The sequence below is a fragment of the Phoenix dactylifera genome, chromosome 13, assembly GCF_009389715.1.
Source record: "Phoenix dactylifera cultivar Barhee BC4 chromosome 13, palm_55x_up_171113_PBpolish2nd_filt_p, whole genome shotgun sequence".
Taxonomy (NCBI): Eukaryota; Viridiplantae; Streptophyta; class Magnoliopsida; order Arecales; family Arecaceae; genus Phoenix; species Phoenix dactylifera.
Genome location: NC_052404.1, coordinates 12618361 through 12634901, shown reverse-complemented (window position 1 = coordinate 12634901; position 16541 = coordinate 12618361). Strand labels below are relative to the sequence as shown.

The 16541-nt window shown below is 41.6% G+C and overlaps 2 protein-coding genes across 3 annotated transcripts; both read left to right on the top strand.

Annotated features, from left to right (window-relative positions):
• The first annotated feature begins 213 nt into the window (after positions 1 to 213).
• LOC113460923 (universal stress protein PHOS32) lies at positions 214 to 4542 on the top strand. Its single transcript, XM_039133133.1, has 4 exons — positions 214 to 528; positions 622 to 731; positions 877 to 995; positions 4122 to 4542. The coding sequence occupies exons 1-4, from the start codon at positions 354 to 356 to the stop codon at positions 4207 to 4209; spliced, it is 492 nt and encodes a 163-aa protein (XP_038989061.1). The 5' UTR covers positions 214 to 353; the 3' UTR covers positions 4210 to 4542.
• Positions 4543 to 5111: 569 nt separating this feature from the next.
• LOC103722543 (rop guanine nucleotide exchange factor 5-like) lies at positions 5112 to 14845 on the top strand. 2 transcript variants are annotated; one of them, XM_039133131.1, is made up of 10 exons: positions 5112 to 5211; positions 5943 to 6040; positions 7337 to 7404; positions 8676 to 11723; positions 12178 to 12294; positions 12420 to 12574; positions 12891 to 12965; positions 13045 to 13335; positions 13622 to 13978; positions 14071 to 14845. In XM_039133131.1, the coding sequence occupies exons 4-10, from the start codon at positions 11189 to 11191 to the stop codon at positions 14497 to 14499; spliced, it is 1959 nt and encodes a 652-aa protein (XP_038989059.1). In that variant the 5' UTR covers positions 5112 to 5211; positions 5943 to 6040; positions 7337 to 7404; positions 8676 to 11188; the 3' UTR covers positions 14500 to 14845. The 2 variants fall into 2 exon arrangements, with proteins under 2 accessions (XP_038989059.1, XP_038989060.1); XM_039133132.1 differs by lacking the exons at positions 5112 to 5211; positions 5943 to 6040; positions 7337 to 7404 and having other exon boundaries at positions 11648 to 11723; positions 11845 to 12294.
• The last annotated feature ends 1696 nt before the right edge of the window (positions 14846 to 16541 follow it).

Sequence of the window (16541 nt, the reverse complement as noted above, 5' to 3'; positions counted from 1 at the left end):
ACCTATAGGCTGCTAAAATCCAATTAAAAGCGAAGAGCTATATACGGCATCAAGTGCTTCCGTTCCGTGCGGGATTCCCCTCCCTCGTTTTCTTCGGCACCGTTTCGAACCACTCGAGGGCATTGCGGTCATTGGAGTCCGATCCGCACGGTAGGCCACGTGGTTACCTTTTGTTATTTCTTACCTTGTCCGTGTCCCCCGGTAACGCATTAGTCAATGGTGGGAGCGGTATGGTGCTTCGACAGGTAGTCCTCCTTTTTTAATCTTTTTATACGTCCGTCGTACATCGTTGTCGCTCTGCTTCGACAGAGGTAGAAACTCTAAGCCTCCGGAGGCATCGCGAGAGGGGAGAGATGGGAGGAGACAGGAAGATCGGGGTGGCGCTGGACTTCTCCAAGAGCAGCAAGAGGGCGCTGGAATGGGCCATCAGCAACCTGCTCGACGAGGGCGACACGCTCATCGTCCTCCATGTCATGCCCCCCCAGAAAGAGGAGTCCAAGCACGGCCTCTGGGCCAAATCCGGTTCCCGTAAGATCCTCCACCACCACCACCACCACCACAAGCACTCGGATTCCATTTCTTTTATTTCTAACCGATTAGCTCTATGCGCGCGTGTTTTAGCTCTGATTCCTCTGACGGAGTTTAGGCAGCCGGAGGTGATGAAGCACTACGATCTGGAAGTCGACATCCAGGTCCTCGACATGCTCGACACTGCTTCCAGACAGAAGGAGGTATCCCGTTCCCCACTTTAATTAATCTCCTCTTTACCCCCTCTTCTAATTTAGTCTCCAAGAATGTTTTATGAGCATGTCCTTTTCTTGATTTGGTTCTCTTTCCTCCTTTCAATCTGGGGAGGGAAAAAAAAAAAAAAATCAGGCAACGATCGTGGCGAAGTTGTACTGGGGAGATGCGAGGGAGAAGCTCTGCGAAGCCGTAGAAGATCTGAAGCTGGACTCGCTGGTGATGGGCAGCAGAGGTCTTAGCCAGATTCAGAGGTAACGCACTGTATTTTGACTCTACCGTTACTTGCCAGTTCCCAAGCTTCACCCCCCCATCTTAGATCGGCGTGTGACTTTTTTTTTTCTCCTGAAAGTACAAAAAAAAAGTGCGGACATAAATGTCAAAGCAATATCAAATTCCTTCTTATAATCATATTCTTTTAGTTTTAACCGATTGGCTGGTCCACCATGAATTCCGTGAATTTATATATCTGAAATCTGCGATTATTCAATTTTTTCATTAAAGACCCTCAATCGTGTCGTCGTCTATTAGATAATCCCTGATCAATAGGTTGTAACTATGGATGTTTAGCAGTGTTGCGGACCTCATTATATTTAACTGCCTGGATGTAGGACCTTCTCCATCTACACACGCTGCTGATTTCCGAGACCACGGAGTGATCTCAGATGTCACAACGGCACAATTAGATGATCTGTTCCAAGAGTCTCAGACAATTAGATTCAGAAATTGAACTAGTCATCTCCTCTTGTTACCTGGTAAAGAAGAAAAAGAAACAAAAAAATCATGGTTTTGGGCAGTCCAAATCCATAGCACGAATTAGCAAACAAAGCATTGCCAACTACGTCAACCAAAACCTACATGCATTTTGTTTGCCTACGGTGGTTTCCACATCACCACTCAACTCGAAAGTAGACCTTAGTAGCATCCAAGATAATTGGAATTGTCTGCTTGCTGTTGCTTGATCTATTCTGATTCAGGCTCATTTGTCCTACCCAAACCTGCTCCAACAAAATTAGACTGCATTATCCAAGCTTATCCAATTCCCATAGTGTCGACTCTCACCTAACCAAAGAATCCTACCAATGTCATCATCTTGCATAAAGTGCCTACACACCTAGTTGATAAGAAAAGGGAAAAAAAAAAGGAGCAAAGGCTTACCTTGATAAGTCCAATTGCTATGTCTTAATCCATCCAACTAGAACTTTGGCTATAGGATGAACTTCCAAGTATCACCTAAGCATGTACCCTTGTTTATATGTGATTTGCATGGGCCCCCATTTGGTTTCATCATGGGGATATGTCAAGCCATCTGCTGGGATATCACTAATCAATGAACATAGTATGAAGTTGACATTGTGCAATAGCCAAACAATTGCTTCATATGAGGGAGTTCTTCAAGAGGTCTAGACAAGCCAGCTGCCTTCAGCTATTCTTATTATATTAGATGAAATGAGTTTCTAGCAAGTGTCTTGGCCACTAAGCCGGTTATGTTGTGGGGTCTTTAATATTTCTCAATATATCTAAATTCTAATCAGTGTAGAAATCATTGGTGCAAAATTTATCTTAAGCTGAACTTAACAAAATTGACAAATTTCATCTTAAGTTGCTGAGTAACATGTAGGGCCTCTTGGAACTTGGACTCTTTGAAAAATCATGCTGCGGAGTGGCTCCTTTATGTGCTTATACATATGTTCTCTTCAAGACAATTCTTTGTGTATTTATCATGCGAGTCCTCCAAGTTTGCATGCTGTTGGACCCAGAAGCTTAAGTATCATCTAAATATAAAATTAACAAGAAAAAATCCTTTAGAACTCCTGTGCTTTGGGTTTGAATCCTTTCCTATTTAGAGCTAAATTGGAGTTCTCCAGTCTACCAATCACGGCCATATATATACTGATGATGGCCATGATTGACTGAACCCACATGGTGCATGGGACACTGTGCCACATGAACTGTGCGTGGCCCAGTCAATCACAGCCATTGTGCAATACATGGATGTCTGTGATTTGGAGACTTGACTTCTCTAGTTCTACCCTGAACCGGAGAGGATACCGACTGGTTTTGAGTTTTCTGGGTTATACTTATCTGTCAAATTGTTCACAAAACTATCTGATTAGCAGCTTCGTAGACAGCAGAATCAAGTTTAAAGTAGAGTCTCAATCAATACACTGTAGGTGTTTAAAGCTTACTGTTTCAGAAGCAAACTTGATCTACATAATCTTCAGCTCAAATTTGCAAGTTGATTAAACCCATAAATCCACAATAATTGCCAAATGGCATTTGAACTCATTGATGCAGCTTCAAGTTTATTACAGATTCTTTGTTTATCAGGTCCTGTAGTGCAAACAACTTGAATGATGGTATTTTATTCTATGCAAACATGGCTGTACTTTAAGAAGTTTGGTATTTTTTTATAGCAAACCAGCTTCACTGTTACCCCTCAACAAGGCAATATCCTTATGTTGGATGCCAAATCACATATGATGGCCATTACTCAAATATCAAATGCTAGATCAGTTGACTACTAACTGTTCAAATCATGTGCTCCAAGAGAATGTGGTACTGCACTCATGAAACACTTCATAAGAAAATGGTCTAGGATTCCCAGAAAGACATCTCAAGCAACATGTGATTCAACCCATGGTTACAGAAATTTGGAAGTTTGGGCAAATTTCAGGCCCACAGGGTGGTAGACTAATGTAGCTCCTATGTTTCTCTTCAAGCCCACAGGGTGGTAAACTAGTGTCAAGTTCCATCTGAAATCACGTGATAAGCTGCGTTGGTTTCATTCCCTAATAAAAGTGGAAGCAGAACTCCACGAGATGGCTAAAATTGTTGAGAGTTTATCTCCCGCAATATACTAGCCATCATGTCTCGGGTCCGGTATTCTTGATCTGAATTTTATTGTATCTCGTTAAAAACTTAAACATATTATGTGGATATTGCCCACAAATCCTTGGAGTAATCTCTTGTTGCTTGGAATGAAACACAAGGAAATCATTATGCACTGCAGAATTCAGTAGATTGCCTCTGAATGTTCACCCCTGGATTTTGGTTCTCCAGTGGAATGAAAATATCCATTGGTTTTTGATATCAAGCACCTGATATCTTTTATAAGCCAAACTTGCATTGGCTTGAAGGACTAAATTTCATTCCAAGCCAATTGATTTACAGGTAATCCCCTGTTGATGGCAGTAGAAGAGATGTTGAACATTTTAAGAACAATGAAAATTTAGTTCCACTATCCCTGGTCTGCGAAAAACTTATCATGTCATTACTATGAAAATTTTAAATTTCATTTGTAATGAAATTAGTATTTCCATCATCATCTGATTATCTCTATGTTTTTTCTTGTTCCATGTCTTTGGATATGTTTGCAGGATTCTGTTGGGCAGCGTGGCAAACTATCTATTATCGAATGCAGCATGCCCTGTGACCATTGTTAAGGATTCAAACTTCAAACCTTGATGTACCTTCTGTCTGGATAAACTCAAGCACCAGAAATTCAAGGAATGGAAGATCCCCTATGATAAGAGACAGGAATTCAGTAATGCACATGGACTTGGAATAATATGGAAATGTTAAATGGACTTCCGGAAATTGAAGCATATGTTGCCTTTAATTCACATCAGCTTTCCAGCTTTGTGTAAGAACTGTGAGAATAAATTGTGAGTGATGTTTTGTTGATTCGCATCTCATGTACCTCTGTCATATAAACCAGTTTCAGTCTTCAACAGTCTATCAGATCTGGAATAATTTCTGAAGTTTCGTATGATTAATCATTAATCTGCTTGAGCTTGAGAAAGGAATGCAGTCGCTGTCTTATGATTTGTTTCTACTGGTAATATGATAGAAATGCAAAGTAGCTGGTAGGCTGGATATTGGTCGGTATGTACTTGAGAATCAGCCTGGCGTGTATCAAATGCAGAGTTTCACCTCACATCGGAAGTTATATTGGAATGTGCCTTGTCGTTGTATCAGGTGTTTCTTCTCCTATTAAAAGTCAGTTGTTTGTTTGTAAGCTTGTGCATCTGGGCAGGCAGGAGCAACTTTCATGGCTGCCCAAGACATGAAAAGAGCTTACTTAGATAGATGATGCCTTTGAACTGGAAGTCATCGGTGTCCGGTGCAGTTCCCGTTCTCCTTTTTTTTTTTTTTTTTCGCTAAAGCTGTTCCCGTTCTCCTCAATCGCGTCTCGGAAGCTCTAATTGGGCTTGGGCTGACATCCATAGACGCGGCCCAACTGCATGCCCGTGTCGGTTATTTCTGGCCTGTTTCGATGCGGGAATTTGGCGGGAGACGACTCCGAACCCAACTCATATTTGAGAAGAGAACCTGGAATTTGGAACCCTAGACGAGACTCGAGAGCTCGCCGATTCTCTGATCCCGTCTTCGCGAGCCGAAAGCCCACGGTATTCCTGCCTCCGCTATCTTCTCCGACTTCGATCTTGTCCGGTGCCCGTGAACGAGGTAACGGCAGTATCCCCCCTTCTCAATCCTGTCCATCTTCCTCTTCTGGCAGATCCTCTATTGACATCTTGTTCCCACGGGAAATCCCCCGATTGAATCCTAAGTTGGCCGGTCCCTCCCCCCTCTCTCTTTCTCTCTCTCTCTCTCACACACACACGCACACTCCTTTACTGGACATGGGTTGTCAATGATAATTTTATTTTTACGGGGTTTTTTTTACGAAGATATTTCGTTTCGTCTCTGAATGGATTTTGTTTGAGAGATAGTCTCTTAATGGAAATTTATGTAACCATTTCCATGATTCTGAGAACCTGAGTGCTTAGCTGGGGTTGGGATTCATGAAAATCAGCGAATTTTGTTATGTGTCTTATTCAATTTCTTGGAGTGCTTTCTTTTCCTGATTGCTATGTGCCTGTGCGTAGACTTTTTCCTGCCGATTTTGTTCTTAGACGGGGCACTTCCTCTTCAATTTTCCCATGATTGGATTTTCTTTTAGTTAGGAAAAGTTCCCATTATACATCGTATACCGTTCTTATTCTCCAAAATAAGAAAAGCATACCATTGTCATCTGTTGCTTTGGTTTATATCCTGGCTGTAATTTTCTTTCTCATTACACTACTCCTAGTTGCTTCCATCCACTGATTTTCTGATTGTTACAAACTGAAGTTTTGGTATTTAAGTAATTATCTAAATGCAGTTATGTTCCTTGTATGTTCTCCTATGCATTGTAGAAGTAGGATTTATCCGAGTCAAGATGTATGGGAGACTCGCAGCCCAGCTGTTCAGAGAACTAGCATGCTCTGAAGCTGGACAGGTTGCAGCTTTCAATGTAAGCAATTTCTTTTCCTTTTTGTTTTGGCTCAGTCAAAGTAACTGCTATAATAATTTATTCTTTTGTTCCATGTTTGAATGATCAATGTTTTATCCTAAAAGACAGCTTTTGCAGTTTAAATTGCTTGTTAGTTTAGCCTAGAGGAGAAAAGGTAAAAGTTTGATGGCTTGAATTGTATCTGGTCTTCGTTTTACTGAGAAATGTAAATTGTATCTGCTGCTTTTTGTCAAATATCTCTGGCCTTGGCGTTCTACCTGTTTGGGTGAACTTTGCTGTCTATTTTCATCTCCTTTTGGATGGTGAATGTCTATGACACTCAGGTGTTGGTCATCATTCTAAATTTTTGTAAGCAAACCTGAGGTTGAGTATATCATAAAGGTGTTTCGGTTTTTGTGCTTCAGAGGTGAAGATAATCTCATGCCAACCTCTTCAGTTTACAACTCTAGTGTTGCAATGAAACTCATGAAAAACTAGAAATGTATGTACCCACCATTTAAACCTAATATCAGATTAACCAAGTTTATCTAGGACCAAGGCACTGCTCACTTCTATAGGGTGAAAGCTTGTTAGAGGAGAGGTTGATTCTCATGTGTTTCACATGAAATTTCTACATGCACACATTTATAGCCCAAGTGTTTTCCCTGAAATTTTGAACAACATCAGCACCAAAGTTATCGCTTTGTATATAGACAACAGAAATACTTAAATTATATAGACCTATATGTATTTGTACGCATTAATCCCAGATGTCATTTTTGATATAAAATTGCTCCGTGCTCATCTAAAATCAACTGCAACTCCTCTTTATCTGGTTAATCTTGGATAAGCTTGTGTTCTTTGAATTATATTTCATAAATACTAGGCCCCCTTCTTCCTGACCGAGTTGCATTCTCTTCTCTTCTATAAATATAGACGACCTCCTTCCCTGGGAACTGATGCTTTCGTCATGTCTAGTGATGTTGGCTATATTCCTAGTTCATTAGATGCTCTGGCTAGGAGCCCAGAACATGTGGTCCCCTTGAGGTTGGGAGGTTGGCTTTTGTGCTGTTCATGGACACTGCTTTGATTACAAAACAATAAATATCGAATTACCATATTTTTCAAACAAAAGAGGATAAGAAAGAAAGAAAAATAAAAAAGAGAGAGAAAAATATATCTGTCTTTGCAATCTTCTATTTTGTTATGTTTCTTGGAGTTCTTGCTAACAAATGACTTGTAGTTATTTGGTGCACCAATGCTTAAGTTCATTTTGTCTGTTTGACACCAATATAATTTACATGATATTTCATGTAGGGTGATACATTTGATGAAGTTACTAAAGAATGTGATGAGCACAACTTGCAACTCCAGTCCTTGATCAGGTAACTCGACTGCTCTATGTAGGTAACTCCGACTGCTCTATGTATGTAAGCAGGTATTTGTTCATTTGCATGCAAGCATGTATTTTATTTATGTGGTCATGTGGATATGGATCTTTGTTGTTAAATTGATGTTCAACAATCTGCAACTTCTCTCCATATTATTCTACATTTATTCAGGAAAATTGAGGATGGGAACCTGGATGTACAGACAACAATAAATGGGGAGCACTTTGGTGCAGTTACGCATCATCTTTCTTTAATAAAAAACAAAGGCTGTCTCATGGCTTATATGTCAACCATAACCTTTAACATGATCATTTTTGCTTAACATCATAGTTTCTTTCTACCTTAGTATATTACGATTTTTCACTTTCACAAGCTTGACCACACGATCACAAATCTGTATCGGCTTCCTTAGAAATTTCAATATATTGTAGTTGAACAGATACTGCTGAACAGAAATCATTCAAGAGTTTGAGATGGAAAGTTGGCACCATACTTCCCCAAGAAATTGAACAAAATCTTAATTATTTAGAAGAAGAATACTTCAAAAATCATTCTAGGCTTGACTGTGGTATTCTGTCTTCTTCAACCAATTTATGTGCCACATTCCTCAAAATGCTTGATGTATATATGTTTTTCATCTGCTAAATCATATTAGCATCTTTCCATGCTCTGGTTCCTCCCAAGGGTCCTTACATCTGTGTTAGGGTAGATGACATAGGAGAAGTGTCTCTTCGTGATCATTTGATATCTCTCACCAAGCACTCGCTGCATTTTCTTAGATGCATAGATGCCGAACCATTTATTTCCCAGGTTTACTATTACCAATTTGGTGTCATTTCTGGTTATATATATATATAGACCCTTCTAATGCTAGTGACTTGCTTGAATACTAGGGCCTGATGGAAGAATTTCTGGAGTGATATGAGAGACTTAGTTCATAATAAAATATGGTACTTCCTTTTCTGTATTTGATTAAGTTTTACCCGTTTAAGTTTTTATTGCATCATCAGATTACAATGTCTATGCTTGATGCTGCATTCATTGGCGCATGCCAACATAAAATTTATGTTTCTAACAACTAGTGCGTACAATACTGTTGGAGCATCTGTTCCTCCAGTGCTGCTAAAGCTACTGGTTCCAGGAATTATTCCTCCAGTGCTGCATGCTGGATTTAGTATTGAAACATGAGGAAGTGCTGCCTGCTGACTGGATATGTGGCATTGTCTTTGCAATCCATTTGTTTTAACTCTTAAAAATCTACTCAGGGTAAAGTGGCATGCATAATGGAGTTCCAGTTATGTTGCATACCTAATTGAAACGCACAACTATAGTTGAAGAGCTCCGGAAGCAAAGTGTGGAGAAGTGAAAGCGTGGCTGGAGCTGGGAATGCTTCTGGGTCAGGTATGGTACATGCTCCATCCATGGTCTAAATTGTTCAGCATTAGAAAAAGCACTCGTGGTCCCAGAGAAGCAGGACCATCAATCAGTTGCCAGGGCCCATGTGCTGCACTCGCTACATCTTTTTGGTTGGTCCAATCAAAGCCTTCCAACTTTGGATTTGGGGGACCAAATGGGTTGCTTTCTTTATGGGCTTCCACATTCTCACTTCTTGTGGCTCCATGGGTGCAGCCAGAAAGGATCTCGTATCTGAAAATATAAGTCATTTCACCAAATATAAGCTATTTCTCTTCTTCTTTTTTTCTTTTTTTTTTTCTGACCACAGTTTTCTAGCCAAATTGAGTCTTAAAAGAAAATGGAAAGAAAACGGTCCTAAAAGAAAATTAGAATAAAACAGTCAGCTCGGCGCCGAGGAACGGCTTCATGTGTAAAAATGTTTGATGGCCCACGATCCCTGAACCTTGCTCTGTTTTGACCCTTGCAAAACGGTCACAGCGACGTCCTACCAGCCCTTTTGAGGAGTCTAGCGTAATGCCCCTATCAGTTGGAAGTTGGAACCACCAATTACTTGATGCCATGTTTTCTTTTAGGGAGTGTTTTCGAAGCTAAGGATGTTCTGGTTTGCCCTCTACCTTCGTATCGGCCATTGCTCTTAAGCGCCACCGTCTCTTCCTTTTGATTTTATCCATGATCGGCAACATCCCCTTTTATGGTTAATGCTTAATTACATAGGTAATGGCTCAGGGCTCATAAACTATTTCTTAAAAAAAGAAGCGGGATGGGTGATCGAGACGAATAGTGCAAGTCAAGCGACATCCATGCGTGTTTGGGCTTCCCTTCCGAGTAGGGAGTGATCCGTAGTAGACGTTTTATTAATTATTTTCGCAGGAATGGCGGAGCCCTTTGTGTCGATGGACTTGGGCTCGAAGGGCCCAATTGTTTCGAAAACCCAGAACCTCCGGAAACGATCCGCTTAGATTTCTCTAGAACCTGGTGTTGATTCTTCTTGGATACCGTCATCATGCCTGTAGGGCTGCTTTCCCGTGGCGGGGAAGCTTTCCTACTGAGATAAACATTGATTAAACCGAGTACACGCTTGGATTAGCTTCCCAGCTGGCACAAAATTTCGCACAGAAATAGGTAAATACGGATACCATGTCGTGGCTTAGGCGTATCAGACGCGCACGTCCTACCAAATTTATCGGCAACGGAAATACTTAAACATGATTTGCAGCTTCTGTGGATGGTGTCAAAAGAGGGGAAAAAAATCTGTAGACTTAGAAAGAAATATGCGACATATATGATTGCATGCAAAAAATCAATGCGAACTTCAGCCATAACAATATGACCACATAAAACATCACGAGGATGGTGACGAATTAAGATAAATGCGTTTCTAATCAACATATTGGATATGGTGGTCAAATTGGTGCCAATGCTTATCTGCTAATCAATGTATGGGATGGAGGGCCACATGCTTGGTGAAATCGGATGGGCAGAATTTCCATCACGGGAATAGATGATTATGAGAGTAAGAGTGGGGACAGTACAAATACAATCTTTGAAGGAAAAGAAGGCAATTGCTTGGCTGCATGCTGTGCAGTCCTTTTCTTTCCATGGCTCTATTTGAGTATAGAATGGAGAAAATCATGTTTAATACGATTTAAGATAGGTGTTAGATGGAATCATAATGAGCGCTTAATTTGATAGCCTCTAGATTCTAAGCATAAATTATGATGCATTAAATTATTGCGGCGACTCTTGATGCTGCGAGGAGGCTCATAAAACATGGTCACTTTGATACGCTAGCCCTTCAATATATATATATATATATATATATGTATGTATGTATGTATGTATGTATGTATCTCTCTTAAAAAAAAAAAAAAGGCAAAAAAAGAAAATGTATTAGACCTTAAAAAAGGGAGGTGGAGACGGTAAAAACAGCCAGCGCATCTCATGAGTTGGATAGCGATTCGCCTGCCCTCGTGATTGCATCCATTTCATACGAGATTAGAATGCAATTAATTCCCCAGGGCCGCTGAATCCGAGTGCTCCGTGGCACCTGATAGACTCATCGGGCAATAAATTATCTAAATATCAAAAAGGGAAATGCCCTTAAATTGGAGGAGGAGATCCATCGGAGAGAGCGAGACGGGAGCGTCTGTTGGCGGTGGTCGATCCCTCGATCCACGCCTTCCATTTATTAGCCGTAGCCGCAAATATTTCAAAAGTGAAAAAAAGGGCGCTCTCGCTCTCCCACTCACGGAGGGCTTGCGCGAGGGCTGGCGCCAGTAATAATAACGTCCATGGCCACCCCCAAGTCCAACCTCCAATATATAAAAAAAAAACGGAGGAAGAAAAAGGAAAGAAAAATGATATGGAGCAGCCCCCACAAGGGCAAGGCCTTCTCCACTTCATATGTGCAGGAGGCCCCCCCTTGTACCGACCAGAGGATCCTAAGAGGCACCACTGTCTTCCATTAGCCCACCGTGGAGCCTCCGCCCTCCATCCCCTTTCATTTCTGGGTTCCTGGGCCTCTAGATCCCTCCGAAGAGCTCGCTTCCTCGCCCTGAGGAAGCCCGGCCGCAGGCTTGCATTCGACGAATCAGGGGAGCTCGAGATGGAGGACGTGAACGAGGGTGGCCTTGCCGATCGTGGCTTCGACGGCGTTGTTGCACAAGGCGAGACCTTCGTCGATTCGCTGGAGGTTGAGAGCCATGGGAGCAGCAGCAGTTCGACCTCCGAAACCTCCTTCGGTGAAGAGCCACAAGGCCGCATTAGCGGCTCCGACGAATCATCCAAGCACCCGGCGACATTGGGTTGGGCAAAGCAGAGTAGCGTGCAATCTCATCTAGCTGCCAATGTGGAGAAAACCCAACAGGACGATGAGAGAAAACCTAATGTTTCTTCAGGTATTGATGTCTTCTTCTCCTTCCTTCTTTCTTCTTCTTCTTCTTCTTTCTTCTTCTTTTTAGTCTCGGTTGACTTTCAGCTCATGTCATCTAATCATCAGCATTATACGTTCATTGCAAGTATGTTTACAAAGCAAAGGGAAGAATGCCACAAAATTGCATCATTCTACGGGTGAACTCATATTTTGGATACTTCACCATCGATTTTTACGGTGAAATAGTTGCAGATTGTTTTTTTTTTCTCCTCTCCACTTCCCTTTTATATGTGGTTTAAAAATTTGATTTCTCAAACAGCATCTAGTCAAAAATAGGATCGCCAGAAATTCGTCTGATTGGGTTATTAGTGTAAGCATGGATTATAATGTCAATGCCAGATCTGCTCTTACATAATCTGTACTGATTTGGCCGAAATAATTGATTAAAGTGTATGTGGATATGACTTGACCTCTATTAGAGATTGAGATGATGAAGGAAAGATTTGCCAAGTTGTTGCTTGGAGAAGACATGTCGGGTTCCGGGAAAGGAGTGTGCACTGCACTGGCTATTTCAAATGCTATTACGAATCTCTGTGGTGAGTTTCGTAGCTCTAAGTATCCCTTGGTACAATTGTTTCATGTTTATAACGTTTTATTTACCTCGATAAGTTTCGTTCGATGTGCTCTTCTTTAAAACCCTCGTTCCTTTCTCCTATTTTAGCCACGATTTTTGGGCAGCTTTGGAGGCTAGAGCCTGTGACCCCTCAGAAGAAGTCCATGTGGAGAAGAGAAATGGAGTGGCTTCTCTGTGTTAGCGATCACATCGTTGAACTGATACCCGCTTGGCAAACATTTCCTGATGGGAGCAAGCTTGAGGTGATTACTATTCTAGAGCTAACTATTTTCTCGTGTTATATGGATTAAATTTTCCTTTGTATCAGTAAAAATTTAGCTATCTGTTCTATTTCTCATTTCACCATGTAAATTTGTTTTTGGTTAGCTTGAGGTGATTACTTTATTTCACTGGATGTATCGTATCACCCAATCCTACTAGTATGAATTCTTCCATATATATCCAAGTCACTGCATTTGGTTGGGTCCTAAGAGATATTCTCAGTTGTTTCTTGAACTCGCTACTCTAGATATTTTCTCCATGGTTATTTCGTGATCATTTTTGCTCCATCTATTTCAGGTCATGACTTGCATGCCACGGTCTGATCTATACGCCAATCTTCCGGCGCTGCGCCAACTAGACAATATGCTCCTTGTGAGTCTCGGTGCTGCTTACTGTTTCTCAATCCTAACTTGGGGGTGCTGATTTCTTATTGAAATTTTGCTCCTTGCAGGAAATATTGGATAGTTTTAGCGACCCAGAATTTTGGTACGTCGATCAAGGAATAGTAGCAACTGATTCTGATGACTCAGCCTCTTTCCGGAGAACTCTTCACCGTCAAGAAGAGAAGTGGTGGCTTCCCGTACCTCGTGTCCGTCCTGGTGGTCTCCACGAGCAGACAAGAAAACAATTGCAGCACAAACGTGAATGCACAAACCAGATATTGAAGGCTGCAATGGCAATCAACAGCAATGCTTTGGCTGAAATGGAAGTTCCTGAGTCATATCTTGACTCGCTTCCAAAGGTCAGATCTCCACTAACTAGTTTGTCCTTTTAGTTGCTTATCTGTTTATTGATTAGATTTATGGTCTGCTCAGACTATATGATGACGATAGGATCCAATGCTCTAGTGCTCGTATTATTGCATGGCATCAATATATAATAACGACAATGGTGTGAATATAATTTTTCAATTCATCGTTATAGAAGTATTCATGGCTTCTCCAATCATTCTGAATTTTTTTTTATATATTTTTCATCATATCATGAACCTCGAGGTTGAACTGTGTTGGTTATGGCTTGAATTGCAGAATGGAAGAGCATGCCTAGGTGATGCGATATATCGCTATGTTACTTCAGATCAATTCTACCCAGAATGCCTTCTTGATTGCCTTGATTTATCCTCCGAACATCAGGCTCTAGATATTGCCAACCATGTCGAGGCATCAATCTACGTGTGGCGTCGGAGAGCATTTGCCAAGCCTATAAACAACCCAAGCCACACTGGTGCTAAATCATCCTGGGGCATGGTCAAGGATATGATGATGGACACGGAGAAGAGAGAATTGCTTGCTGATAGGGCCGAGTGCCTCCTATTATGCTTGAAGCAGAGGTTCCCTGGTCTCACACAGACAACCTTGGATATGAGCAAAATCCAGTTCAACAAGGTTTGGGTCCTCACCAGCTCACTTAGTTCAAATGTTTACACTTGCTTCAAGACCTTTTATAGTTTGACTAGCTTCTATGATCAACTGTTCAGGATGTTGGAAAGTCCATTCTAGAAAGCTATTCCAGAGTTCTGGAGAGCCTTGCGTTCAACATTGTGGCTCGTATTGATGATTTGCTTTATGTCGACGACTTGAGCAAACACTCAGATCAGTTCTCATCGGTTCCCATGGTCGGTGTTGTTGCTCACAAGAAAGTTCCACTTCCATACTTGGTGCCTGCCGCAAACACTCCATATGCATCTGCTTATGCCGCACCTAGCATCTCGCCCCCAGATTTAATAAGTTCTGCAAAGGGAGAGAGGACCCCATTTATCAGCAGAAAGTCTTATAATCGTGGATTCGGCGTGAAAAAAGTTTTGACAGATTATCTTGGAGTTGAAGTGGGGGGGAAAAACACAAGCGATATGGTCGAGGTATCAGCACCTGTATCAAGCATGAACCTGGAAGCCTCAGCTTCCTGAACGCCATCCTATTTCAGGTCCCTTGGAATGTAAAACAAACACGTGATGCTTCTCACGAGTGTTGTAGGAACAGAATTCTCTGTGCTGGATCGACAGTTGCATATTTGAGTGTGGTATTGTAGCAATTAGCAAGCATTGTCCCAAAGCTGTATGAAGAACACCGAGAGAGTATCATGTTACCGTTTGAAAACAAGTCTTTTATTCTGCTTTTCTTTTCCCTGTTTTTTGGAAGGAAATGTATCTCTTGTAGCTGGGTGTGGCATTTTCTAAGCATGAATCGAAAAGGAATCTTATATCCTCAGGAAGAGTCTTGACACATGAATTAAGCCTTCTTTTGAAGGACTCAGATATCCACGTATTGTTCACAGTGATGATTGTTTGATTAATTTTTGGACACAGCACCAATGTCCATGCATGAAAATGATTCTTAATTCAGAAGTTACAACTCCAGTTCGGACAGAAGGCCGAGGTAAATGATTTGATGAGTTTCTTTCTCTGTTTCTTTTTTCGTAGAAAGAATGAATTGATAGATTGCAGGGGCTAGGCTGGAGTTGGATAGGTAGGACTCAGCTTCACTCGGTGTAATCACAGCTCCGTTGCTTAGATTGCAGGGACTGAATCTTACAAGCAATGCTGTTCGATGCATCTGATGTGTGTGCTCACCAGCAGTTTCTTCGTTAACCGAGTCCTTGGACAGGATTTTGGACGTGGATAGGGATCTCCCAAGAAGAAAGGTGTCGTTGCCTTGGGAAAGGGCCAGTATTGCTGCCTACGAGTGATTCAGTCTGAAAGGAAACTCAAGTAAAGGATATTACGATCACTAAAGAAATGAAATTAAAGTAGGTGGCGTTGCTAAAGCTTTCTGATGAGAATTAGTGCTGCAACAAACAGGTTGTAATGCTGCCCCCATTATGCGGTTTGTGAGGTGGCAATCTTCATCATGAGAGGCAGTACATACCTCCAGGATTCTCTAGTAGTATGCACCAAGCAAGTAATTTGGAATATTCTGTGCAAAGTAATCATAAGACACAGCGGAATTGCTGTTGGTAGCTGCTGGTGTGATGGTTGTGGTGCATTAGCTCGTCTCTTTGTAATAACGTTTTGCTGCTGGCGTACAAGGTATGAACGAACAAACATGAAATTTAATTTCAGCTGCTCTACTGGACGGATCGAGTTGAGCTGTCTAGCACGGTGCATGCACCCGCCGGTCGCGCATATTATATATATACTTGCTAATTGTTTGGCAAGCTGAACATATATAATATGAGGAAGCAATATTTCATGATGATTTTGTGCAAGTATGAAAGCCCCAAATATACTATTTGCTAATTTAACTGCTTTATGTAAGGGTCAAATACAGCATTGCCTTCTAAATGCAAATAGTTCAGATCCGAACACTCGTGACTTCAATATAAACTATTTTGTTACGCGTATTTTGTATCTTGCTGTTAGTTTTGAATAGCCACCATATCACCCATCTTAGATATGGGCAACTATCACTCATCTCGTGACGTATGATGTTTGGCACTCGATGTGACCCTCCTACTCTACTTTCTATGATGGCCATCCATCACATGGCAGCTATCCAGGCCATACAGCCCTCTGCAGTCTTGCACCAAACAAGCACCCCCAGAGGATCTGGACTCGTCGCACCTGAAATCAGCAGAGGCTGTTTGCTAACTACACCACTCCAAATTCTGAAAGAATTCTTCCATTCCATACGACACATTACGCTCGATAGTATGGCCTGAAAATCGGCAGGATGCGAGGCTCGAAATTCCGGTGCAGCTGCTGGCCAGGTTTTTGTCCATGGAAACAAAGAAGCTTCGGCTACCCCTTCGGAAACCTCAACCCAGTGCAAACGCGCGGCACGCTAGGTGCAACAAACACCCAGTAATTCAAAGAAGAGGACAAGAAGAACTAAATCGATTATTGAAACTTAGATAAACGCACACCCCTTTCCGATGAATCCTTTCCCCGTGTCATCCTCTCCCAGAGTTTTAGAAACAGATCGAGTAGCCTCGTGAAAGAGAAAAGGTGGG